Raw genomic sequence first — 27,133 nt, forward strand, 5'->3', positions numbered from 1 at the left:
GAATCCTCCTTTAAACTATTCTTCAGGGACTTCCCTGGTGGCACAGTGGTTAAGAATCCGCCTGCCGACGCAGGGGACACAGGTTCGATCCCTGGTGTAGGAAGATCCCACATGCTGCAGAGCAACTAAGCCTGCACGTCACAACTACTGAAGCCTGCGCACCCTAGAGCCCGCAAGCCACAACTACTGAGCCCACGCGTCGCAACTACTAAAGCCCGTGCACTCTAGGACCCGTGAGCCACAACTACTGAGCCTGTGTGCCTAGAGCCTGTGCTCCGCAGCAAGAGAAGCCACCGCAACGAGAAGCCCGTGCACTGCAACAAAGAGTAGCCCCTGCTCGCCGCAACTAGAGAAAGCCCGCGCACAGCAATGAAGACCCAATGCAGCCAAAAGTAAATTTAAAAAATTAAAAATAAATAAAACATATTATAAAAAAATATTCTTCAGATTAATCTCTTTCTTGCCATTGACTTTATTCTAGTCAAAGCTTGCGTTCTTATGAATTACTGCAGAAGGTTCCTAATTGGTTTTCCTCTCTTCCAGCTCCATTTGTCTTTAATCAAATTTGAATACTACAGCTAGATTAGTTTTCCAAAATTATCACATTTATCCTATCATTCCTTACTCTGAAACCACAAACAGCACTTCAACACTCTTTGAATCAAAGCTAACTAAAATCTTGTACTTAACCCTATATGTGCTTCATATGCGCTGATCCTATTTTCCTAACCAATCTAATCTTTCAGTGCTCCACAATACAAATCTCCCTAATTTTCAAATCAGAGCAGTTTCCCTATAGTATCAATATTCACCAAGGTTCTTTCTACCATATTTTGTCATATCCTTACCTATCCCTTAGAAAGGTGAGACTACTTCCTGCACATACTTCCATCTCCTCTGTGAGCCTTTGTTGATCTTTCTCTGCTCATTCTTATCATACTTATGTATACCATAAATTTGACTTTATTAGATATTACTTATAAATAATTTCATCATATGATAGCTAAATATAATAAAGACAAGAAAAAGTTTTATCATTACAGGTAAGTCATATCTTCCTGAACACATGGACTGGGAAATATGGAAGAAAAGGAAAGCAGGAGACAACATGAAAGTTAATTAATGTTTAAGCTGAGGATCCCAAATTATATAATTATTACTTTTTTTGGCTTGCATACTATAGCCAAACATTAGTTTCTGTTTGTCACAGTGGCAAGTTTAGGAAAGATAGGAATGTCCCTGCTTTAATTCTAGTTTCTCAAAAACAGCTAAAAGATGAAAGCAGATTCTTAACCAGATGTAACAGTCCTATCTAGCACCTACTTTGTAGAACATCTTTCAACTAACTACATTTAATGCTCTTTCATTCTCTTTCTAAATCTATCCTGTATTCTAAATACAGTAATTGTAATGAAATGCAATTTCAAATAAAAAATTTGAAGTCTGATTAGCAATAATGAGAAAATTGTAATCATATTAGTGTAACAGAATGTTATACATATTATAAAAATATTCAACGGCATAATTGAAGACTCATTAGGTATTAATTAAACAAAAGTTGATTCTCAATTATTACTCTAATCTATAGAAGAAATACTCTTTCTAATTGTAACACCAAGAAAAACTGTCCTTTCACCACTATGAATAATAAAACAACCCATCTATCTCTTAACCACGACCATCAAGTCTATACAAATGCACAATCAAAAAGAAAAAAGCACAATCATCTAAACAGATTCTAGGAAAACGAAAAACAGTATGCCATGTGTAAGCCAAACTATGGACTGACAACTGCTGTTAGTGTTTTTATTTTTATTTTTTTTGTATGTGTGTTAGTGTTTTTAAATTCACTCACAAACATACACACTCATGACATGAAATCTATCTTTCCATGACTCTATTAAGTAAAACAGTAATTTTTTTTTTTTAACTGAATCTACTGTTTTCCCTTTCTCAATCTACTGTTCTCCCTTTGTTAATCAGCCTTATATTCTGAAGTGAAACCAAATGTTTAGCAGGCAATCTGGAAAAGATAAGCTTATTTTAGAATAAGATTTAGTTACGTCATGTTTGCTTGATCTGTTGTATTTTCTATCATCTTAATTAAAAGAAAGCTTTGACATGACAAATGTCATCTTAAAAAAAATGACATCATAATATTAAGGAAAAAATAGTTTAGCTGCAAAGTGATTCTGCAGTTTAAAAATGTGTCCTCACTGAAAGAGCATCAAAATACTTTCTCCCCCTTGTCAAAATACCTGAATTATTTTCTTGGGGGAGAAAAAAAAGAGAAAGAAACCTGCGTTGAAGAGTGGTCTGTTTTAGAAGTGTGAAATTGAAGCCAGAAATATAAAACAACTGCGTTTCTTAGCTGAAAATAGTATCCCTTAACTATGAAACAACTGTTCGTCTTTGATTTGATGCCAGAGAATAGTGAACAGTTTTATGGACTCTCTCCAAAACAGAAGCAGGTTAATCATCACAGTCATTTTATAGTATGTGCCAAGGTGCTTTTATAGGCTTACTGAAAGTTATTGCTACAAAATAATAATTTCACCTTAAATGTTCTAAAATGCCTAATATATAGATGATTGGACTTAAGTCACAATTTACAAAAATATTATATTCCCTCTTGACAGTCTGTCATCCTGAATCTGGAATAGCAAATGACAAATACTAATACGAAACTTTTTTTAAAAAAGGAAAACTAGAAAATGATCCAGGGATGCTCATTTATATGTGAATCTTTGAAACACAAATCTTTTGAAGAAAGGACACGAAATAATCTAATCTTCTTTATAAGCCTCAATTTTATAAGTATAAAACAGCATAGGAATAACAATAAGCAAGAATAAGACTATCTATTAAAGGAAAACATATTACAATCCACAATTTAAACTTTCCATGTTGAAAAACCAAAACAAATACCAAAGTCTTAAAAGATTTTTACCCTCCTCCTTCATATCCTAAATAAAGGTTCTAAATTTCAGATGCTTTACCCTTACTTCAGTTGCTATACACAGTGTGATTTTTGTTATTGATTTACATGTTTTTACTGAGACATAAAATACTGCAAAAAAGGAGACCACAGAAAGCTAGAAAAATCCTATCAAACCAAGATTTTGACAAAAGATTAATTTAGAACCCCCCCCACTCCCTTTCCCAATTACAGAAAGCTTAGAAATTATTTAAAGATTACAGAAAACAGAGTTTTAGATTAGATAATAGTATTATATCACTTAATTCCCTGATTTTCCTCATTGTACTGTGGTCATATAGGAGAATGTGTTTGTGCTCAAGTAACATGCGCTAAGGTATCTAAGGAGCAACATGTCTACTACTTACTCAGTTTTCTGAACTGTTCAAAATAATAAAGGTACATATTTAAAGAGAGAAGGGATAAAGCAAATGTAGTAAAATGTTAACATTTAAAGAAACTGTGAAAGTGCATGGAATTCTTTACCCTATTCTTGCAACTTTTCCTTAAGTCTGAAGTTATGTCAAAATAAAAAGTTACAAGGAAAAGGAAGCTTAACCCTTCTGAAGCTTAAGACCAAAATAACTGTATCAAGTCTCTTTAGTTTCATGGTGTTGACTCTTAGAAATACTAATAGAAAAAGTAAGAAAAAGAAAAAGAAAATTAATACTGAATTGTATCTACAGTCCAAGGCAAGGATGTCACTTTTATTTTCTTTTGCCTTAGGTGGGAAAAATGAAGGGTGAAATGGAGTGAACAAACTGGAAGATAGATAAACATTAGCTTCCTGCCTCTTGATTTTAGAAGTCTTTCCATTTTTAATAGTCAAATCATGGTTGAGTCTTTACAAAGTTAAACAGTTGGCATTCTCACCACTTTTTTTCCCATTTAAAAAAAAAAGGCATTTAGATTGGATTATATCTGATTTCATATGGTAAAGTTAGCAAATAATTTTCTTCCCTTTAAGAAGCTGGAAAAAACTCTGTAGAAACTTAGTGCTATGATCCAACAGGTGTGATTCATTCACATTTTGGAATAAAGAAAAAAGAAAAGGCTAAAGTTTATGAATTATTCTAACTTATACAAAGCCACATCTGTAAAAATATCAGAAGAAAACCCAACAAAAATAGATAATAAGAATGCTAAGGAAATTCATGAATTATCTTTTCATGTAAAATTGTATCTGAGCATTAACATGATGTTCCACCTGGATTAAGACCTAAGTTTATTATCCATCAATTAAAAAAAAAATTATTTCCATGGCAGGGATTCAGAGCCAACATTTTCAAGGGGAACTCTATATTAAAGAGCAAAAAGTTTTTATTTAACTAATTCACAAAGGAAGTGTAAAGAGAAACATAATTTATTATTTCCTAATTATTCACTCCTGAGACAGTGTTGGAAACCTCATCTTTATATCTACATACATGGGTAAATTTAAAAGCACTGGTGTTTATAAAAACAGTAAAAATGAGAAACAATCTGAAGGATTAACTAATGGAGGCTAGGTTAAATTCACAAAATGCAATACTATATAACCACTAAAATTATATTTTATTTAGATGACTATGAAAATTACGAAAAAATGAATTAAAAACAATATGATATTCTTGTTGGAAATTGTTAAAGGAGGTTTATGTATAAAGACATTTAGAAAAAGTTGGAAGAATATATGCCAAATATTAATATCTGAGTTGTAGGACTGAAGGTGATTTTTACTTTTTTGTGTCTCTACATACTACTTGTATTGTTTGAATCATAAGTATGTTCTATTTTTATGGCTATATAAAGTTAGTTTTTTTTTTTTTTTTGAGAAAACCAGATACAAAATCAAAATTAAAGGGGACTGGTTGAATAACACAGTACACATTTTGGTAATAAAATCGTATTGAGACATGAGAGCCTCAGGGCATGGCTGTGAGGTCTCCAGATCCTGATTTAATCACAGTAGTTCCCTTTCACCCATTTCACATATTAGGTTCTGCAATATTCTGCTTGACAACAGGGTAGCTTGGTATAAAGAAATTGGAAAACGTTATACAGTGGAATATTTATTGACATGAAATGGTATTTTCTGTGAACTGTTAGCTAAGTAGGCAAATAACAAAACTGCATATTATGATCCTACTAAAGAAAATTAATTAAATTACAATTTTATGGGGATTTTAGACTTTAGTTTCAGTTCATCTGTTTCTAATAGTTCTTAAACAGGTATTTTTTTTCAATAAAAAACATTTTTTAGAAAAATGTAAAACCTACAACTAAAAAACCTTAAGTTGCCTTATATCTTCTTTCTAAACCTCAAAAAGGTACAGGCATATCTTGGATATATTGAGGGTTCAGTTCCAGACCACTGCAATAAAGCAAATATCACAATAAAGCGAGTCACATGAATTTTCTGGTTTCCTGGTGCATATAAAAGTTATGTGTACACTACACTGTACTGTATTAAGTGTGCACAGAATTATGTCTCTAAAAAATGTACATACTTTAATTTAAAATACTCTATTGCTAAAAAACAATATAGGGTTGCCACAAAGCTTCAATTTGTTAAAAAGAAAAAAAAATGTGTATAGATCTAAACACATTCTATCAGGGAAAAAATGGAGTATCTATATTTTAAATTAAAAGCAATACTACCTAGCATTTTCTAAAGAAATCTTCAGCAGGTAAGTCAGTTTATGAATAACATACAGAAAATAAGTAATCTAATATTCAAATAAACTATTTCTTAAAAAAAAAGATCTAAACCCTAAAATTCTAATGTCATTGTGTCTATATTAAAATGGCCAATCATGCAAAAGTACTTTTATACTCAACATGCATTAATTATATAGGTAAGTGATGTTAGAGCTGAACACACTCCCTGCCCAGCATTAAACATTTTTAAATATGGTAAGCAGTTCAACATAAAATATGAAACTTCTTAGAGAACAATTTATCTTTTTATTCACATGCAATAATATAAATAAGCATAAGGTTATAAAAGTGCACAACACGTAAAATCTCCCAAATTCCTTATTTACCTCCACAATAAATTAAACCATTCAAAAACTGCTTCACTGAAGAAAACTTACACCCTTTTCCACTGCAACTGCCATTTCATAAATTAATATATTTGTCACCAGAGAAAGGAATATGAAAGAACGCCTACATGGTTTTTGCCATTGAAGTCTACTGTTTTCTCCTACACACAGTCAAAAAATTTAGACTGGCAGGATTCAATGGCCAGTTCAAAATAAAGTTCCCCAAAACTAAACTTCAGTTTCTCCATTTAATACTCATAGGTCTGAAGATGATTTTCATGCGACTGTTCTTAAGCTTGATTCACAAAATGGAAATGAATTACTTCTTTGAGATGTGCTGTAGCTAAATTTATACTTTTACAATACATTCATTGGTCAGGATATTAACAGTGAAAAATACACTGAGGTACCCAAAGACACTCAGTGATTGACCAAACAAACCCTACTGCCACCACTACCCTCTCCTCTGGCCTTACTCCATCAGAGTAGCCAAGAAAATACTGCCTAGGAGAGCTTTTTTTTTGCTACTGTTGTTGTTTGTGGTTGGATTAAGGCCAGAAAGCACAAACTATGGAAAGGGCTTTCCTATTCACTGTATTTTGGAATTCTGAAACTAAGAAATGTAACCTGGACATGAGCTGGTTATAGCAGTAATACCCTATGTATCAACAATACAGAAAGTTATACTTTCTTCCTTTTGAACAGATTTCTATTATTTTTCATCACAAGGCCAATATTCCTTACAGTTTGGTAAACTTTTTAAAGCTTAAAATACAGACAAAACCCCTGAAATTCTTCCTTCATCCTTATCCACATATTTAAAATGATTTCCCACTTGATCAATAACACAACCTAAAATACATTCAAATAAATTTCAATTATACAACAGACAAAGTTTAAAGTTAGTTGCCCCCTTTATAAAACAAAAAGAAGTAGACAAAAAAATCAGAACTGAAGAATTTTTTTTTCTCAAAGATTGGTATACAAAAATTATAATAGAATCTGCACTTACTCTTTACCCCTTTCTTCCCCTTTCGTTCCTTCTTGTACTGTTCCTTCAGTTTACTTATTAGTCCCTGGTCTACATCCCAAACCTCAGTAGTTGGGGAGAGGTCATCTTTATCTACATGCAGCATATTATTAAAAGAAAAAAAATCAGCAGTTGGCAATGCAAGCTGTTGGCAGTAAACTGTTATAGCTTTATATAATCATAATAAAAATGTACTAATAGCATATATTCAAAGTACTTTAAAGGTGCAGTCTCAGTTTTGGTATTCACAACTCAAACTCTAAAAGCTCATCTAGTAAGTTTCTAAACATTTAATACCACTAACAAAAGTTAAATGGTGCTTCATTTCTATGAATCACAAATTTGAAGGTTATTATTCTTTCAATAACTGATATTCTTACAATGGACTGACATTAGAAATCTAATGTTATACAAAAATAGATCACTGCATCTTTATAAAAATGTTAATAAAAAATTATTCAGCCAGCATCATAAAAGCAAATGAATGAATTACATGCGAACTACTCATAAAAGTGCAAGCTAGAAAGGTCAGTGCCATTTTATTGATGAAAATATTCATGCACCTTCTGTCACATTGATTCTGCATGCACAAAATAACTGTACTAATGGAGAGGCATTCTAGTCCAATATAATACATACATATATTCCAAACTACAATGTTTCGAATAATCCATACAAAGCATTCAGAGAATCCCACCTCTGCCCCCACCCCACCCAAACAGTTCAACATCTCATTACCTTCTTCCATTGGTCTACAACTAAGATTAGCAAAAAAAAAAAAAAACAAAAAAAACAAAACTCAAATTCCACTGAAGAACTTTTTAAGAGTTGATACTTTTAGGGTAAGATAAAAGCAGTGAAAAGTATGGAGAAGTGAAAACATACATTGCTGTAAATCTGCTAAGGATGATACTTGAGCTATTTTAGCTGAATAAACAAATCCGTATTTGTTTTAAGTAAATACTTGTGCCTAGAATAAATTTACCCTATAGTAAACTAAAGGAAAAACAGCATTAAAAAGAAGCAGAATAAAAATATGTCTATTCGAATTATTTTAGGCATTAAAGGCTTTTCCATCCTTTAAGTTTTAAACTTACTGTTTAAGTTGAAAGCTGTTATTAGGAAGTTTAACATTTTGTTAAAGAACTAAGAGTTTATTTAACCCTGTTATTAAATAAAAATTATACCAAAACACATAGGCTAAGTCAATCAAGAAGACTGACGTAAGAGGAAGATTTTAGAGAAAACATACTTTAGAAATTTTTGTTAACTCATTATATTCTGGCTTACAAGCCTTATAAACTCCCTAGGACTCACTGATTGCATCTATACAGTGGACATAAAAAAAGCCTTTTTTCCTTATAGATAGTTGTATGTAAGTAAACATAAAAAATTCTCATATTTAAATGGTACACAGGGAAATTCCCTGGCAGTCCATTGGTTAGGATTTGGTGCTTTCACTGCCGCGGCCCGGGTTCGATCCCTGGTTGAAGAACCACGATCCCGCAAGCCAAAGGTACACATAAATTCAATTTACTGTACCTTGAGCTTTTCCTATTATAATTGTCATCACTTTCTCCCTTACGGTACTATGATCTTAGGTAGTCAGTATGTAAAAAGCTAAATCCAAAAATTTGCTAACTTGAATTACCTGAAACTAGGCTGTTCAAGCCTGAAATTTACACGATTATTTGTCAAATCTGCAAACTGTAATACTGTTTGTAATACAGCTGTGATAATGATTTAAATAGAAAATCCACTTTTCATGTACTCTAATCATGTACAATGAAAACAATGCTATATCAGGAATCCGTTCTGTCACTTTATCAAATACTCTAAGAAAATATGTGATCTAAAGAATCGCTTGTACTCATCTTAATAAAGCTTACAATTCTTATTTTTAAAAGTGACAAATGGACACATTTTGAGCAAACTTTGTTAAACCTCATAGAAACAACAACAAAAAATTTAAGTGGTATATACTTTACACTGGAAGTTAGATAAAACAGTAAAGTTTAATATGTTTTTTAAAAGACCTTTGTAGAAAAATAAATCTGTGAATAGCTCTAACTGGAGTAGCAAAGGGTAATGAAGTGAAAAAGCAAAGGGAATAAAAAAGGATAAGCTTAAGAAAAATACAACTACTACTTGCAAGGTAAACTCAAATCTAGAAAACAAAGGTAAACTTAAGGCAGTGCAAAGAAAAGGTTGGTGAATGCATATGTGCACAAACATCCTGAAACTTGCCTGGTAGGTAACAGCTGATTTGATATTACTTATAAGAAATAGTTAAGAGCAAAGGGGAAGAAGCAGCATAATCTTCTACATATTAATTCTGTTTTTAAAAAATCTAGGGGGAAAAAAAAATACCAAGAAATGAGGTTGAATCAGTTGCGGGAACTTTCTTGTTTACAAGAAAACACAAATATGCACCCAAAAAATGACCCTTGACAACTCAAAACCACAAAGGCCTAAAATTTTGTTATGGTGATTCTAACTACCAAAGCAAAGGAATTATACAAATCTACTTAATATAGCATAAATTGGTAACTAACTTTATGCAAATATTCAGTACTTTATTCATTATATTTAAATACAAACATTTGGTATTTTGTAGTCCTATACATTCTACAGACCACAGTTTCAAAGTGTAGGAGACAATAACTAAACAACCTTAAAATGCCTAGTCTCCATGAGAGAAATACCGAAATTAGAAATGCTCACAATATTTCTGATTATGCCAAGAAGTAAAAACTACTAAAATTAAACCCAGAGTACCTAATGTAGATGACAGAAGAAGAAAAAGATTTAAAAGCTTTCTAAAAGCAGTGGTTTCATAGGATAAAAGGATTCAAAATTAGGTACCCGAGTAGACTGCTAGTATACAAAATAAAAAATAACATAGATTATCCGATGTGGGTGAATACTGGGATGTTTCATTATGACAGACTATTTACTTTTAAAAACAACAACAACAACAACAACTGTGTCCTTTACCAAGTAATTTATCTGAAAAGCATCACCTTCCCATTTGTAAGTAAATTCAAATTTTAAGTAAATGAATTAAATAAATATAAAGGGGTATTTGTATATCCAGCCTCTTTGTTTTGAAAAAAACTGAGTATGACACCTGTTGAGTAAAAATGATAAATTCAAAATCACTGCATAGATCCTTTGATAATTTTCATTTCTTAAGGAAAGAAACTACTTGAACCATTTTGTTCTTAACAGAATCCTTTCCTTCTCAAGAACTTAAAATGCTTTAAAGGTGTTTTAGACTTGTCCGGAAGGAAGAGACTTTGTCGGTTACTTCCAATTACACAAGAAGATTCAGGTCACTCTCAAATATTAACAGTAAAAGTAAATAAAGTATCGACACTTGTCATTCACACTAATTAGGTCCTCTCTTGAAACTCTGCTCTACAGCCAGAAGTCTCTGGACAGAAGGACAATCAACTGCACATAATATAGTACTTTGATTATAGAAATAATGCCATTTTATACAAATTACATTCCTGAAATTTTTATGTATTCTTCTGATGGACAGTTAAACTTCCAGCAATTTTAGGTGAAGAAAATAGGAATGGATATGTGCCAAGATTTAGCTATACAGATGTTTGAAAACTGCTTTTGATCGTTTTTTTCTTTAATAAAAATAATCTAAATGTACAACAGTACAGCAGAGTTAAAGAAATAGTGGAACATATTCCATCAAGAATACTATGCAGTTGTTGAAAATGATGTTGCGGAAGAATAATATATTAAGTGGAAACTGTGGTTTATATATCAGCACGCAGCAAAATCCTTGTTAAATAAAGATATAAATATTAACCATGATTCTCTCTATATAGCAGTGTTACAGGTGATTTTTAATTTTCTTCTTCACATGTATCTGTGCATTCTAAACCTCCTAAAAAACACAGGAATTATAAAATAATTATGTATTTATACAATTTAAATATATTTATATAATTATTTTAAAATCCAGAAAAAAATAAACAGTATTTTAGAAACTTTCGGAAAAAAATAAGGTATTTCCAACTTTGAATGGGTTGCACAGAGAAGTTAGAAGAAAACATACTTTTACTTTTCTGGAGCAAGGTTAATTCTTGCTCTTGAGCAAAGCTAATTCTTAAGAAGGGAAAATTTCTATAACATAGCTATTTTCAAATAGTAAGTACAAAAGTGTATATTCGAAGTCTAGAAAGTAATTGTGGAATTTTTTAATACTTTCAATTAGCATGTCTCCTCTTCCCCCTTAGAAGACAGAAGTAAAGATCTGAAAACAATGCTTGAGAATCATAAACAATGAGAAAGCTGATAACAAAATTCAGATCTTTTAAGTACTCAATTTGTATCAGGATAGTCAATAAACATTATCTCTTAGGTCTTGTCTCTCCTGCTGTTAGCAATATTCAGCTTCAATATATAAGTGAGGCATTTTTAAAAAATCCAAGTGTGTTTCCTTATTACCAAACTAGTTTATAAAAATCTAGTGATAATTCCCCTTGCTAGAAACTAAGCAACTTTGGTATTCATGTGAAATATGCATTAAGGTACTTAGTAACCTTCTCCAATAAAGCTCTGTAAACACAATTTGAGTTCTCCCTACCAGGTAACGTGTTGATATTAAATGATGATTAAATGAACATTTTTAATAGGAATAACATACTGGACCTCAGCTATTAACTTAAAATACTTTGTACACTTTTATTTTACTTTCTAATGGGGTTTTTAAACCCTGTATAAATAGAACTGTTTTATCCCTTTTAGTTATGGCTGGATTATTATTAGCAGTAGGTATCACTTCCAAAGGCTAGGCTCTAATGCATTTGTACACTGAATATTACATGTAATGAAGTTTAATACTTCAATAAATCTTGCTCAATATAGAGCTATAATTCAAGATTAGTAGCTTTATTACTTCCTAGCAATAAATCAGATAATACCATACAGGAATACTGAAAAGAGTTAGCTTCTTGAAACCCAGGTTCATTACCAAATTAAATCATAGGAATGTTTAAAACTACATACATGCTTTAAAAAAAAATCTGTTAAGAAGAAAGGAATTGGATCTCTAAATTGACTAAATATTTCAACTTTAAATCAAGACAAATGTCAAAAAATCAAAATCCACCAAAAGCCATATATTGAAGTTTAGTCACCAAATCTAAATAAATTGGTGCAAAATACTCTGAAATTATTCAATACCACTCTTCTCCTTGCTCTCAGTTTAACTGCCACCATACGTTCAGATATACACATTCCACATATTATATTTAATAAAATACAACTTTAAGGGCTAGATGATTTCCCACCCCCATTTCTTTATCACCTTACCCCATTCTGTGCCATCCCCTGAACTCCGTGCTTCTCCAGCTCCTTCACCGTCTTCAGCAGACACTAAAAAATCAAATTCTTTCAGTGCTTCCTCAGTATCAGGATCATCGGTTAGGTCAGCAGCTAAACCTTCATTACCTATCTGTAAATGGAACATAAGCCAAGAATTACCTTTATGCTAAATTGTAAAGGAGTCCTTTATGTTTTCACACAATTATCTTTACATTTGCACTCCCGTTTTTAGATTAGATACAAAATTTTAGATTTTCCACATAGTTCACCAATCCCAAATTATACCCTAGATAGATGGTTGTCAACAGTGCTGTGTGAACACTGTTATAAAATGTGATGAAAGCAATGTGGTAATAAGAATGGTTAAAATCTTAATCTTCAAGTATGATGATTCTTACAAAGAACTTCTCTAATTACAATAGATTCACAGGTACCAAAAGACCCATGCACTAACTTACATTCTAATATGTTGTGTTGAATTGACCTCATTCACTGAGAACTGCACAGGCAGTCCGTAACATATAAGGATATGGCATAGTTAATAAGGACATTAATGTAAGTCAACAGCTGGGGTATTTATAGTAGTGCTTCCCAGAACAAAAAAATAGGGAAGGATCAAAATCTCTATTCACCTATGCTCCACATATGAGTGTGTTACACACATGAAATTTGGCAGAAAGGTTGAAAACTGCTTTTATAGACTAGAAGCTTCTGCGAAACACTGGCATTTTTCCCATATTACTGTAAAATCCCAAAGAACCACAACAGAACCCATCCACTTTTTTTTTTAAAAAACATACTTGAAATACTGTACACTATTATGACAATTCACACATAGATCATTTAATCTACTTTTGCTCTTATAGCTAACCCGCATCAACACTAAAATACATAAACCTGTTTCTTAGGTTATGAGCAAAAGCAAATTTTTATTAATCCTTAACAAACAATGAGTGTTGACACGTACATTTACAATTCTTAGTTTACTCCCTCACCCAGGGTGGGAGTACCACCCCACTTCAGTTACAATTTACCACTTGTTTACTGTACAGGAAGAGAGAGACTTCGGCAGTGATTCTTAATTGTGACAGGAGTGGAAAGGATGTAACTTTTTAAAAAAAGTTTCAAATCACTGGACTAGTCCTATAAAAACAGACCCTTTCTTGCCATTTATAATACAGCAAATAATTTGTACTATGTGTAGGTAATTCAATAAGAACTGACTATATAAAACTTCCAAGTGACATAATAAATGGTCAATCACTCCCAATGTAACGAAAGACATCTTGAAATTTTCTATCCAAATACATGACTACATATATTTTAGCTAATAAGAATAGAAAATTGAATTCTTACTTTGTGTTTATTTATCCGATGTTTGTCTTTTCCTTCTGGGATGCCTTCAATCATGTCATTTTCCTCTTCTTCGTCGCTGTCATCAGCATTTTCTAAGAAATTGAATGTCTCAAGAACATCACCAGAAGGCCTGTAAGAGAGGAAAAATGATGAACCAAAATATTCCAACGATTAATTCTAATATTTCTTTCTGTCTCCTATTTTAAAATAGTACTTGAAGGTAGTACAGAGATTCAAATGAAAATTTACTTATAATGTATTATCTAAATATTCTACACAAAAATGTCTGAAAGATCATTTATGTTCTACAGTTGAAGTATCTATCAATAAAAGCAGTTGTTAAGTTTCTACAATGAAAATACTTTAAGTAATTGCTGCATCAAAATAAAAACCCTATAGTATTAGGCACTCAAATGTGCTATTATTTCTCAAAATAAAGCCATCATGAGCAAGCAACTTAAACTCAGCATTTCTTATAGCTCTACAACCTCTTACAGCTTGGTGCAAATGTTTACGACTAAAACTGAACTTTATCGGGATGCTCAGATTTAAAGTTATGGTAAATCAGATATAGAACATTACAATCCATTTTACAGATTTCCTTACCTAGAAAACAGGATTATTAATATACTAAAGAAATACTTTCAGGACTTAACCTGGTGGTCCAGCGGTTAAGACTCGGTGGTCCCAATGCAGGGGGCCCGGGTTCGATCCCTGGCCAGGAAACTATTAGATCCCGCATGCCACTAACAGCTTGCGTGCCACAAGTAAAAGATTCCACATGCCACAACTAAGACCCGGCGCAGCCAAATAAATAAATAAATAAATACTTAAGGGGGAAAAAGAAAAACTACTTAAAAAAAAACCTTTGAAGTGTTTCAGAACCACTCATATAATAGGTAACAGTGATAATCTATTTTTATCTACTTACGAAGTCATTTTAAAACTATAATCTGAATTCCTCCTCTATGTACAAAAAAGGTTTTCAAATAGTTGTTTAAATGTCTAAAAACAGAGGCTGCAACAGAACGGTGAAAGCTTCAGCTGAACGCAGACTCTCACAATGAAAGTCTCAACTCTTCCACTGACTTAGCCTGAATTTGGCCAAGTCACTTAAACCTTTTGGCCTCAACTTCTTTACCTGTAAACTGGGGGGGTTAAACTAGATGACCTCAAATATCCTTACTAATACGAACAGTACATGGTAACAAAAAGAATAATAGTCTAAAAGTTAGGGTTTTTTCCCTCCCTGATTGGTTCTTAGTCCAAATTAAGGATATAATACAATTCAGACTATTTTTTTAACATCTTTATTGGAGTATAATTGCTTTACAATGGTGTGTTAGTTTCTGCTTTATAACAAAGTGAATCAGCTATACATATACATATATCCCCATATCTCCTCCCTCTCGCATCTCCCTCCCACCCTCCCTATCCCACCCCTCTAGGTGGTCACAAAGCACCGAGCTGATCTCCCTGTGCTATGCAGCTGCTTCCCACTAGCTATCTATTTTACATTTGGTAGTGTATATATATATGTCCATGCCACTCTCACTTCATCCCAGACATAGGGTTTTAATAGGTCTATTATACTCTGTCTAATCCAGCACATGGTTCAAGGACCTGTATCAACACTGAATGTAGAAAGAGATGTGTTTTTCAAGTGCAAATTAGTAAGAACAAACAAAAACTACCACAATAACAAAACACATACTTTTCAGTTCAACATTAGTAATAAGTCTCGATATCTGGGGATTAAATGAAAGGCAAAGAAAATATTTGATAAAATTGGCACTTCAATGACAGAAAAATAAAAAATTTAAGACATGAGAGTTTTGTTTTGAACTTTAATAAAGTATTATTGTTCCTTGGATAGAAGTTCCTGTCTCTAAAGTGAGAACTCACGTTTCAGGTTTTAAAGACTGTATTTGATCACAACAAGACACGTACAAGGTTTAAAAGTCAAACAGCACAATCAATAAAAGAAAGAACAGATGAATCAGACTTCCCAAAATTAAAAACTTTTGCTCTTTGAAAGACACTATAGAGAATTTAAAGAAAAGTCTACAGATTGGGACAAAATATTTGCAAGTCACACATTTAATGAACGACTATATAAAGAACACTTAAATCTCAACAATAACAAATAAAACAATGAAAAAATGGGGAAATTATTCAAACAGATCCTGTATCAAAAGATATGTGGATGGCATACACAGATGCTCAACGTCATTAGTCTTTAGCAAAATGGAAATTAAAGCAACCATGGACTGTGAAGGGTCTGAGACTTTGCCCTACTTGCAAGCTACCATGCTGTTTCTCTTGAGATGTTTTCTTTTTAGCATTCACGATGATGGCCTTTGTATGGATTTTTTTTAATTCACTTTATAGTGTAACTGGGAGAAATCCTTTCAATGTGGAAACAAACATCCTTGGAAACACATTCTATAAATATATTCCAGAATTTTTTTTAATTACTCTTTAAAAAATTTTTTCAACACCAGTTTACCTGTTCTCTCTTTTTGAAACTCCTATTCAGATGTTGTCCCTCTTGGACTGATCTTTAGATTTTCCTCTCTTTTCAGTCTTACTTTTTTTCCCCTTTTCTCTTTTCTGGGAGAGTCTTTTATCTCCCAAGTCTTACATGAAAATTATTTAAATCACACTTTTAAATTTCTATTAGCTCTTTTCTGATCTCTTACTGAACCTTATACAATAACATATTACTGTTTTATAGATGTATTATCTTCTCTCAGTCCTCTCAGAAGAGTAATTATAGTTTTGAAAGTCTTCTGCTCCCTCTTTTCTCTGAGTTCCTTTTTTATGTTTGGTTCCTTTGGTCTCCAATTTTCATATTAAAGTCTTTCCTTAACTGTTAATATTTAACAGTGAGGCACAGAAAAACTAATTGGATATATTGTGTACATGGGTGAGGCTTGTCAAAGTAGCTAGCTTCACTTCTGTATAACAACAGGGCAGAGTCCCAGCCATTTCACTGGCAGATCCCAACTGTCGGATCATAAGGTCTTCTCTATTAATGTGATCATATTCCTGCCTGAAAGGGATTTAAGACCAGCTGCCAACATACCTGAAGCCAAGTAGAAGGAAACAGGGAATCTCACTGCTCAGCTAGAGATTTTCAGATAATCCTCCTGTTTTCAATACAGTAGCCCACTCTACAGTTGCTTGTTTTCTTAAGAAATCAGAAATCACTGGAATTCACCAGAAAATATACCACCATTCTTTGGGATAGGGGAGGGGTGTTCAAGCGGCTATACAGGATTAAAGAGGGGGTTTAAGATTCTAACTGCCTCTTACATAAACTTGAAACGAATTCTCTATTAATAATCCCCTCTAAACCTGACTCCAAATGTACCTGATACCTCTAACTCCTTAGCTTTTGGAACTTTACTGGCATTTTGGGACTTGAATTGGCTTGTTCCTTTTCTTCTTTCCAGCTTCCAAAAGTATTAAGTTCTCCCTATCTAATGGACAGTATATCCTCTCATTCTTTCTATATATTAAATTTTTTGTCCTTATGTGTCAATCAGTGTGTCTTAAAATGTCTTTAACTGATATTTTAACAAAGGTTCCAGAAGGCACACAAGTAAATCTGCCTTTAATCCACATGCTTAAGTGGACATCTACATCTATGGAATTTTATAATAACTTTTTTCTTTGCCAACTATTTACTATCCTTTCTCATTCAATAAAAAGCAATCAACAGAATTTTTAAAATTATATATACAGATGAAGGGAAAACAGAATGAAGTCAAGAGTAAGGTTCGTAAGTAAAAGGGTAAAAAAGAGTCAGTGTTTTCTAGAGATAAGGGAAACCCACAAATATGGCAAGATTCCAAACAGTCAGAGTAAAAAGAAAGAGAGCAACTACTGGAGGTTCAAAGGTAAATCAGACCAATCACTAAGAAGCAGCACAGCTTTTCAGTTACAAGACCTATGAGAACTCTCTCTCCCAATGAATCCTTATAAGGTGGAGGCTGTGTGATATGATACACTACACACCCACAACATCCCCCTACAATAAACCAAAGAATAAACCAAGAAAGACAACAATGACATTTACTCAGTAGAATCTAGTAAATATTACTCTTGATTGGGTCACATTTCAACTGGATAAGCAATATTTCATCATAGCTATTATTATGCACCAAGCATTGTTCCAAATGCCTTACATTAATTCATTTCTTCTTCACATCAACCCTGTCATTACCATTTTATAAATGAGGAAACTGAAGCACAGGAAGGTAAAGTACCCTGCCCAAAGTCACAGCTAGTAAGCAGCAAAGTCCAGATTCAAACCCAGTCTGTCTTCAGAGTTCCCATTCTAAACCATTAAGCATACTGTCTCTAATAATATGATCTACAATTTACCATTCTTCTACTGTTGAACATGTAGACTGCTTCAAATTTTTTATTGTTATAAATGAGAATACGATAAACATCTTTTTGTTGACACCTCTATCAACATGTTAGGTCATTTTCGTATTTCTTAGGAATTTTCAAAGGCCCTGATCATAGCTGAACCATACACACCTACATTAGTACAGACTCGCAATATACAGCTATATTCATTAAGAAGGAAATCACATTGATTAAAAACAATTATTACCTAAATGTCTGTGGACAGATAAATGGATAAAGAAAATGTGGTAAATACATTCAATAATTATTCAGCCATAAAAAAGAAGGAAATCTTGTCATATGCTATGACACTGATGAACCTTGGGACATTATGTTAAGTGAAATAAGCCAGTCACACGAGGACAAATACTGTATTAATTCCACTTATATAAAGTATTCATATATTATATAAATATATATAAAGTATTTAAAGTAGTCACTCGTAGAAACAGAAAGTCAAAGGGTGTTTGCCAGGGGCTGGAGGAAGGAGGAAATAGGGAGTTGCTATTCAATGGGTATGGCGTTTCAGTCATGAAAGATGAAAATGTTCTAGAGAAGTGCTCTACAATATTGTGCTTACAGTTAACAACACTGCACCGTACACTTAAAATTTATTAAGATAGATCTCATGTTATGTGTTTTTTACCACAACAGAAAAAAAAAAAACTATTAAACTCTTAATCTTGCAAAGGGAAGAAGCTTTACAAGGAGAAGATACAGTCTGTTGTGGATTTTTAATTCAGATTCAGGTGTGATATAGTAAACTGTGTTCCTCTAAAGTAGTTATAAATCCTAAGAACTACTTAGCCTGGTTAGCTGACAAGTTTAGTTTAAAATAACATAGTAATATCCTTGCTTTTTCTCTAAAGCTATGAAAGCTCTATGATTCCTGAAATCCAGAGTAAAGAAAACAAGGGCTCTGTTAGATGTCAAATTGTTTTTATTAAAGAGACCTCATTTCTCAGAAATAAAACCCGTAAACTAAAGGCTTATGTTAACTTGAAAGTCTTTAAATAACTGCATGATGTACCTTAGATAAAATGTATCTAAGGTATGAAACAATGCTAGTTTATAAACTGTATATATTATTAACTTCTTAAGCTCTAACCAAACTAATGAATTCATTTTGGTTTTTTCCACTCTTTTTTCTTTGTCGTTCCAACCTATGTAATTCAATGTAATAGCTAATGGTAAAAATGAAAAGAAAGTTCCATCTGCTTGACAACTTGCATTTATCAAATCTGTACTATAATCAAAAGTGTATTTGGTAGACAGAAAACAAGTGTTAATGAGGATGTAGAGAAATTAGAATTCTTATACATTTCTGATGGTAATGTAAAATAGTCCAGCCACTTTGGAAATGAGTTTGGAAATTCCTCAGAAAGGTAAACACAGAGTTACTGTATGACACAGCAATTCTACTCCTAGGTATAAACCCAAGAGACTTGAAAACATATGTCCACACCTGCGGACCAATGTTCAAAGTAGCATTATTCATTATTCCAAAATGTGGAACCAATCAACATGCCCATCAATTGGATAAGGAATGGATAAACAAAATGTGGTATATCCATAGAAAAGAATATTATTTGGCAGTAAGAAGAAATGAATTACTGACATATGCTATAACATGGATGAATCTTAAAAATATTACACTAAGTAAAAGAAGCTACTCACAGAATAACCATTTACATAAAATATCCAGAATAGGCACATCTATAGATACAGAAAGTATATTAATGGTTGCCTAGGGTTGGTGAGTGGGAGGAATATGGGAAAGAATGGGGAGTGGCAGCTAATGAGTACGAGGTTTCTTTATGCAGTAATGAAAATTTTCAAAACTTAGATTGTGGTGACGGCTGAACAACTCTGTGACTATCTTAAAAACTATTAAACTCATATACTTCAAGTGGGTGCACTTTATGGTATGTGAACTCTATCAATAAAGACATTAAAATTTTAAAGTATACCTGGTAGCTTTCTGAGTCCAAAGACAATGCAAAGCCTTGTTTCTTTAACACTAGTGTCTAAACAACCATTACTATTCTAATTATATAGTAGTATAATTTATTGAAAATACTCTAACAAAAATTTAAAAATCAAGACATTAAAATAACTCTGAACTACATGAAATCACTCTCTAATTTTAAACCTATTTCAGAACTACAGTCATTCTCTTCACATCAAAACTTAAGATAAATAAATCTTAAAAAAAAATTTATTTATTTATTTGGCTACACCGGGTCTTAGTTGCGGCACGCGGGATCTTTGTTGCCGCGTGCGAGATCTTCGTTGTGGCATGTGGGATCTACTTCCTTGACCAGGGATAGAACCCAGGCCCCTTGCATTGGGAGCATGAAGTCTTAACCACTGGACCACCAGGGAAGTCCCAAGATAAATAAATTTATTATATAATTTTAATAAATTTATTTTATTTTTGGCTGCGTTGGGTCTTTGTTGCTGCATGCGGGCTTTCTCTAGTTGTGGCGAGCGGGGGCTACTCTTCGTTATGGTGCGTGGGCTTCTCATTGCGGTGCCTTCTCTTGTTGCGGAGCATGGGATCTAGGCATGTGGGCTTCAGTAGTTGTGGCACAGGGGCTCAGTAGTTGTAGCACACGGGCTTAGTTGCTCTGCGGCATGTGGGGTCTTCCCAGACCAGGGCTCGAACCCAGGCCCCCTGCACTGGGAGGCGGATTCTTAACCACCGTGCCACCAGGGAAGCCCCAAGATAAATAAATTTAAAAAGCACCTAAATAATAAGTTTCTTTGTCCATGGTACCATTTGCAGGGTGGGAAGGAATCTTTAAATCTGAACTCTACATGCTTCAATAACTCTTAACAGCAATAACAAGAAGCTAAAGAAATTCACAATACCTGCTATATAAACAATGTTAACCTATAAGTATAGGTCATACCTTTTGATTTCTTGTCCTTTTTGCTTAGGAGATTCACCTCCATTCAGGATCTGTTCTAAATTCTTTGTCTCTACTGATCCATTTGGTTCTGAATTAGATAGTCCAAGTAATGATCTTACCCGCTGAGACCGTACATCTAATATTGTATCTGTGTAACCTACTTCCTGAAGATATCTATAAGAGAAAATTAAAAATATTAAATCCCACATATTGTTAATACATGCAATCTTGTCAAATCAAAATCACATCAAAGATTTTAGAAAAATCCATAATCCTATAAAATTTACTCTTCCTTTGTCTCAATAACTTTCTTCTCTCTAGACTAGTTCCAGTTCTACAAAAAAAAAAAAAAGGCCGATTACAAACCATAGTTTAATTTAAAAAGCATATAGATGGCTAACACTAATTAAGGGCCAATTATCCTGAAGCCTAAAAAGACCTAGAGCGTTAAAAAACTTTTAGGAGTTGATGATATATATTACTTAAAAAAAAAAAAAAATTCCAGAAAGTGGTAGAGGATGAACAGAAATAAACCTCAGAACAATGACATGCTACGTTTAAACCCTGGCTCTTAGCCAGAGGTTGATGGATAGATTAGTTCTCCTTCTAGGATCTAAGGTCTTATAGCAGTCCTACAGTCCCGCAGTTTTCAAACTTTCCTTGTTATCTAAACCAGGGTACCTAACCGAGGATCTAGGATGAGACTCAAAAAGGAGAAAGGGACTGAATCATGACATAAGTATAGATAATGGGTCATGAACGGCTTTGTGTGACAAATTTTAAAATTTCTTCCTAAAGTATTTGACAGGCTAAGGGAAGATGTTAAAAAGAAGCCTTTTTTGTTTCTTTTTATATGTTGCTGACAAAATAATAGAGGATTTTTAAGTGAAAGCTAAAGACAGGGAGACTGGTTAGGACACTAACACAGCAAGAATTAAAACTAGAGAAGAGGAGAAATGTGAGAAAAATAAAATATCTTAGTGACTTGGTACACAAGTAAATATGGCAGTAGAATAAAAGAAGATATAAGAATTTTGGAAAATTTTCAGGTTTCTAGCTGGGATGGTTGCATGGTGGTTCTACTGAATAAAATAAAGAATAAAGGGTCAGAATATGGTTTAGAGGGTACCTATCAAATAATCAAGTAGTATCTATGAAAGTGGTAACATTTATTAGGCACAATGGTAAGAAGGTCAAAAGCTCAGAAGGGACTGGACTGGGTGTACAGATTTGGGAGTCATTAGTGTTTGGAGATATTTGAAGCCATGGATTTAAATGAAGTTACCCAGAGAAAAAGCATAAGTAAAAACAAAACCTGGGGACACAAACATCTAAAGGGCTGGAAGAATAAGAAACTCAAAGGAAAATTAAAAGAAAGAACTTGAGAAATGAGGGTAAAAAAAGCAGAGAGTAGTTTCATGAAAGTAAGAAAAACAGAGTTTCAAAAAGAAATGAAGAGTTAATGTCAAATATTTCCAAAAGATCAATATGAACAAAAAGGTTCTCATAAACATGTTTGTGATAGAAGCTTCAGGGGAATATCAAAATGGAAAACAAACTAGACAGTTGAGAAATGAATAAGGAAGACTATGGAGATAAACTACTGTTACAGAAAAATGAGAAGAGACACAATATAAAGCCAGGCAATGGGATTAGGCATTTATGAGAGAAATACTGTGCAACTGATTTCTCTATAGCCGTCATACTCTTCTAAAAAACGCGATCCTCTTTTGAGGAAAAAAACTCCCACCACACTCTAGCCATGTGGTCTAAAAGAACTGTCAAGATCTTAAACAACCCAGGTAAAAATAACTGACTCGTGGGCAGTTATTTGATCAAGTTAAGACAAATCCAATCCTCAGAAATTATTCTGACTAAATAAGGGATCCCCTGCCACCTGGAGAAAAGTGGTTTTCAGTAGAAAATAAAACTGATACACAGAGGAGTAGAACACCAGAGAGTAAGAACATATCCTGGTTGTTTCCAGTCCCTGAGAAATCTTCAGTGATACACTAGCTCTTAAGTTTCTAACACTCAGTTAATCAGCACTTCCCTCAACTCTGCTAGCTATCCCAGCATCCTTCCAGACAGTAATCTGTTTTTGAAGTTTGTGTGAGTTTTAGTCACTAACTGTCCAGATTGATAAACACTTCTTTGAATGGAACATTAGAAACTGAGATGATGAATATGAGGTTTAAATACATTTTCAGAAAGGAAAGCAAAAAGTGAAGACAGTTCTCACCTGATAGCCTTCATGATTTCAGTGAAGTAGAGCTTGAGGTGCTCTAATGAGAGTAAGGGAGAATGGGCTGAGATGTGGTAAAAGTTCAGAATATCCACTGAGGGCAATGGGAGCAGGAGATGACCAGGGATATGGAAGAAGGCTCTATGCAATGTTTGGACAGGAAACCGTGAATGTGTAATGGCATTCACACAATTCTGTGATTTTTCTCTAAGAATTAATTAGAAACAGAAGCAATAGACAGTAAGACTCATTAGGGCTGGGATACTGTAGGTAGGTATAGTAAAATGACTGGTGGTGGGGGTAAGGAGTGGGCAGCAGGAAAGTTAAGGGTACCAGCAAAAGGGTAAAGGATCATGGGGTCTAAGTGGAAGCTAGGGAAACAACAAAAAGAAACAAAAAAAACCCCACCGCCAAAAAAAAAAATTAAACCAACAATAGGTAAAGGAGGTAAGGGAAATGAAACAGTCAAGGATCTAAAGATCTAAGTAAGGTCAGAGGACAAATAACATGGGAACTGGAGTAAGAAAAGTGGAATATGATCAAGGAATATTCCAGAGGTAGGGCAGTTCTAGGTTATAACAAGATCAAGGGTCTGACCACACTTCACTGGGTTACTGAAGCGATGGTAAAGATGCTTAGAGTTGAGAAAGTTGAATTACCTAAGATTTCAGTAATACGCGAGTACCAAAGTTTTCAAAATACAAGGGAAAAGAACAAATAGATAAGACAATAATATTTGCCACGTAAGTACTTCTAATACGGCAAAGAATTCAAACATCAAAAAGGTTCCTCGAAAAAAAAAGCTTCCTTAAAGATTCAAGTAGAAGCAGGATTTAGCAAGCCACTTCTGAAAAGTTTCTGATAACCAGTTAAATTGCTTCTCTAAGCCAGTCACAATCTCACTTAAAACCAAATATGTAAATTTTCCAGTGATGGAAATGAGAATGTCTATAAGTATGAACTCCCTATTTTTGTTCTGGTCTTCAAGACATCTAGTCTTTATGACATCCTACTCCACAAATAAGAAAAAAACATCATTCTGAGAAATGTTTAGAGAAACATTCAGAGGAAACAAAACTTTAAAAAGATCCAAGCATCTAACAAAACAAAAAAGAAGCAATATGAAAACTATACACATTGTCCCATTATCATTAAATAATTTTCACTTGCAAAGTGACTGAATAGAAGCACTTTCATACCTAGATCCTTAAAGAAAGGTGAAAATGAACCATTACTCACTGTCTTAACAGCTGTCTGCCCTGCTTCCACGTTAACTGGCTATTCTGAGGTGCTGTGGGAGCCTCTGTGTCTTTGGTTTCTTCTAAAATTAACAGTAACAACAACAACAACAAAAACAAGACAAGTTTCATACACGTTACTTCAACTCCTGATAATACTGCCAAAGTTCTCTTAGGGATAAAGTCCCACAAGAATATACCAAAATATTTTATAAAGGATAGAAGAAAATTAACTTTTATTGAGTGTTTACTGTGGATCACTCATTTAAAGTGTGTTTATCCTGACAGTCCAAACACTTAGGCACCACTCTCCTTGTTTTATTACAAGTGATTTAAAAATCAAAAGCCCAGGCTTTGAAATGAAATTTTATTAAAATCAATTTTTTAAACTACCAGAATTCTGCTGTTGAATGCTTTTGAAATTAAAAAGTGATATTTACTATTTATATAAACTTTTCAAAATCAACATTGTTTAGAAATTAGATATATATTTATAAAACTAGTGAATAACTTAGAGTCTGTATCAGTAGACTCTAAGGCTACATACAAGACTCTATACAGTCGATTTCATTTTTAGAACTAAAAGTTAGACCAGAAAACAGTTTTTACTATATGTAAAAAGTCATATTTTATTCTCCGGTAACAAAGTGTATGCATTAAAAAAGAGTTTAATAAACAGTATAACTTCAGATGAGTTAAGCTCTCAACAAGTATATCCACAGTGATATTTAAAACTATTCATTGGCACTAATGATACAGAAATATTTTCCTGCAATTTCCCATTATAAAAATTATGATAAAGCAAAGAATATAGGGCCATAGAAGACAAGCCCTCACATTGAATGTTGAGAACTCTTACCATGGCTTACAGTCATTAGGCTCCTAGACTCCTCAGAGTCACATGAACAAACAGTTATTGGTAGCAATTCAAATATTCTCTGCAGGTATTACTTCTCTAACCTTAACAATCCGTTATTAATATCTTCTCATTCTTCCCCTGTGCACGTAGAAACATCTATAATTTCCAGAAATAATTATCTCATTCTAATAGCCCCCATTTTTTATTTATAACCTTTTCTATTTATACCATTTTGCCCATTTTTAAATCACATATAACACATAATTAACTGGCCAAAAAAATACATTTAAAAAAAAGAAATACAAATTGCCCCAAATCCTATCACCAACAGTGTTAGTACTTGAGATTTTATCATTCCATATTTTCCATCTGAAAATAACATCAGCTTCTCCCCTCCTTAAATTAAAAAAAAAAAAAAAGGTCAAAGTGTGTGTACTGCACTACAAGCTGCTTTCAATACTTAATGTATCTTGAACATTCTATGGCAATAAATATAGATTAACATCATATAAAATAATTATATAATCTACAGAAAGTATATACCTATTTAATTTAACCAGTTCCCTAATGTTGAAATGTTTCCATTTTTCACTATTATAAATAATGTTGGTAAAAATATTCTTGAAGTACATCCTAAGCGTATAGCTCAATGAATTTTTTAACACACCCATGTAACCAGTACCTAGATGAAGAAATAAAATGTCATCAGCACCCCCAAAAACTTTCATCGTGCCCTTTCCCAAGTCTAACTAGATATTCCTAAAAGGATATTAACACTACCCTGATTTCTAAACACTAGGTTAATTTTTGAATTTGATATATATGAAATCATTTCTATCAATTTTCAATTTTATGTGATCCACATAAAATTTAGTTATAGTTTATTCACTTTTGGTTATAGCTTAGTCTAGTTATAGTTTATTCACTTTTTTTTTTGCTAAACAGCATTTCCTTACACTAAAATATCACAATATATTTGTCTATTCTATTGGTGAAGAACATGTGAATTGCTTCCAGTTTTTTGCTATTAAAAGTAATGATACTATGAACATTCTTATACAAGCCTTGTGATGAACATTTTAAGGAGTGGAATTACTGGGCCACGGGGCACGCTATGTTCCCTTTAGCAATACAGTTATCCCACGCTTTTCGAAAGCTCTCTTTAGGCCACCTCGCTTTTATGAAAGACCTACATTTAGTACCTGTTTTCGCTAGCCTAACTGAAAAAATTCAGAGAGAATTTTCACTCTTTATGAAAAAAGGCAAAAAGAAAAAACAGCCTTCAGCATTTGTTTTGCAGTGAACTGTTAACAGTGGCAGCACGCACCCCCAAGCAGCGAGAGAGGCACCACCAAGCTCCGTAACAAGCCCATAGTTTTGAACTGTGTCTATTATCATCTGTGCTTTATCTTGATCTATTTTGCGCATCATTAGCAAGATGTGTCCAAAGGTAAATTGCGTCTTTGTTTTATGTCATTTTGGCTTATGAACAGGAATGCTCTACTTTGGGATACTGGGGGAAACTTGTACTGACAAATCATTTTCAGAGCAGTTTTATCAAACTAGAATTCCAACACCAGAAGGTGTGCAAATCCTGGTTGATCCACATCCTCAGCAACACATGACATTTTCTCTTTTTCATTTTCACATTGTGGTAGGTGTCTAATTGTACTGTGCTGTGGTTTTAAGTTGTATAAACCAATACATTTGAGC

At 33.2% G+C, this 27,133-nt stretch overlaps 1 protein-coding gene across 5 annotated transcripts in view; it reads right to left on the minus strand.

Annotated features, from left to right (window-relative positions):
• Positions 1 to 27,133, minus strand: part of STRN3 (striatin 3) — a 114,818-nt gene that overhangs the window by 25,091 nt on the left and 62,594 nt on the right. For 2 of the 5 annotated variants that reach the window (XM_027111006.1, XM_027111009.1), the window contains exons 4-8: positions 24,563 to 24,644; positions 21,079 to 21,252; positions 13,742 to 13,871; positions 12,374 to 12,515; positions 7,016 to 7,126 (exon numbers count right to left, since the gene is read on the minus strand). In XM_027111006.1, the coding sequence (XP_026966807.1) occupies positions 7,016 to 7,126; positions 12,374 to 12,515; positions 13,742 to 13,871; positions 21,079 to 21,252; positions 24,563 to 24,644 (639 nt within the window). The remainder of the gene's footprint in view (positions 1 to 7,015; positions 7,127 to 12,373; positions 12,516 to 13,741; positions 13,872 to 21,078; positions 21,253 to 24,562; positions 24,645 to 27,133) is intronic. The other 3 variants (XM_027111008.1, XM_027111010.1, XM_027111007.1) reach the window with 2 other exon arrangements.

Source organism: Aethalodelphis obliquidens, unplaced genomic scaffold (genome assembly GCF_003676395.1).
Source record: "Aethalodelphis obliquidens isolate GAN/ISIS:26980383/991018 unplaced genomic scaffold, ASM367639v1 scaffold10, whole genome shotgun sequence".
Lineage (NCBI taxonomy): Eukaryota > Metazoa > Chordata > Mammalia > Artiodactyla > Delphinidae > Aethalodelphis > Aethalodelphis obliquidens.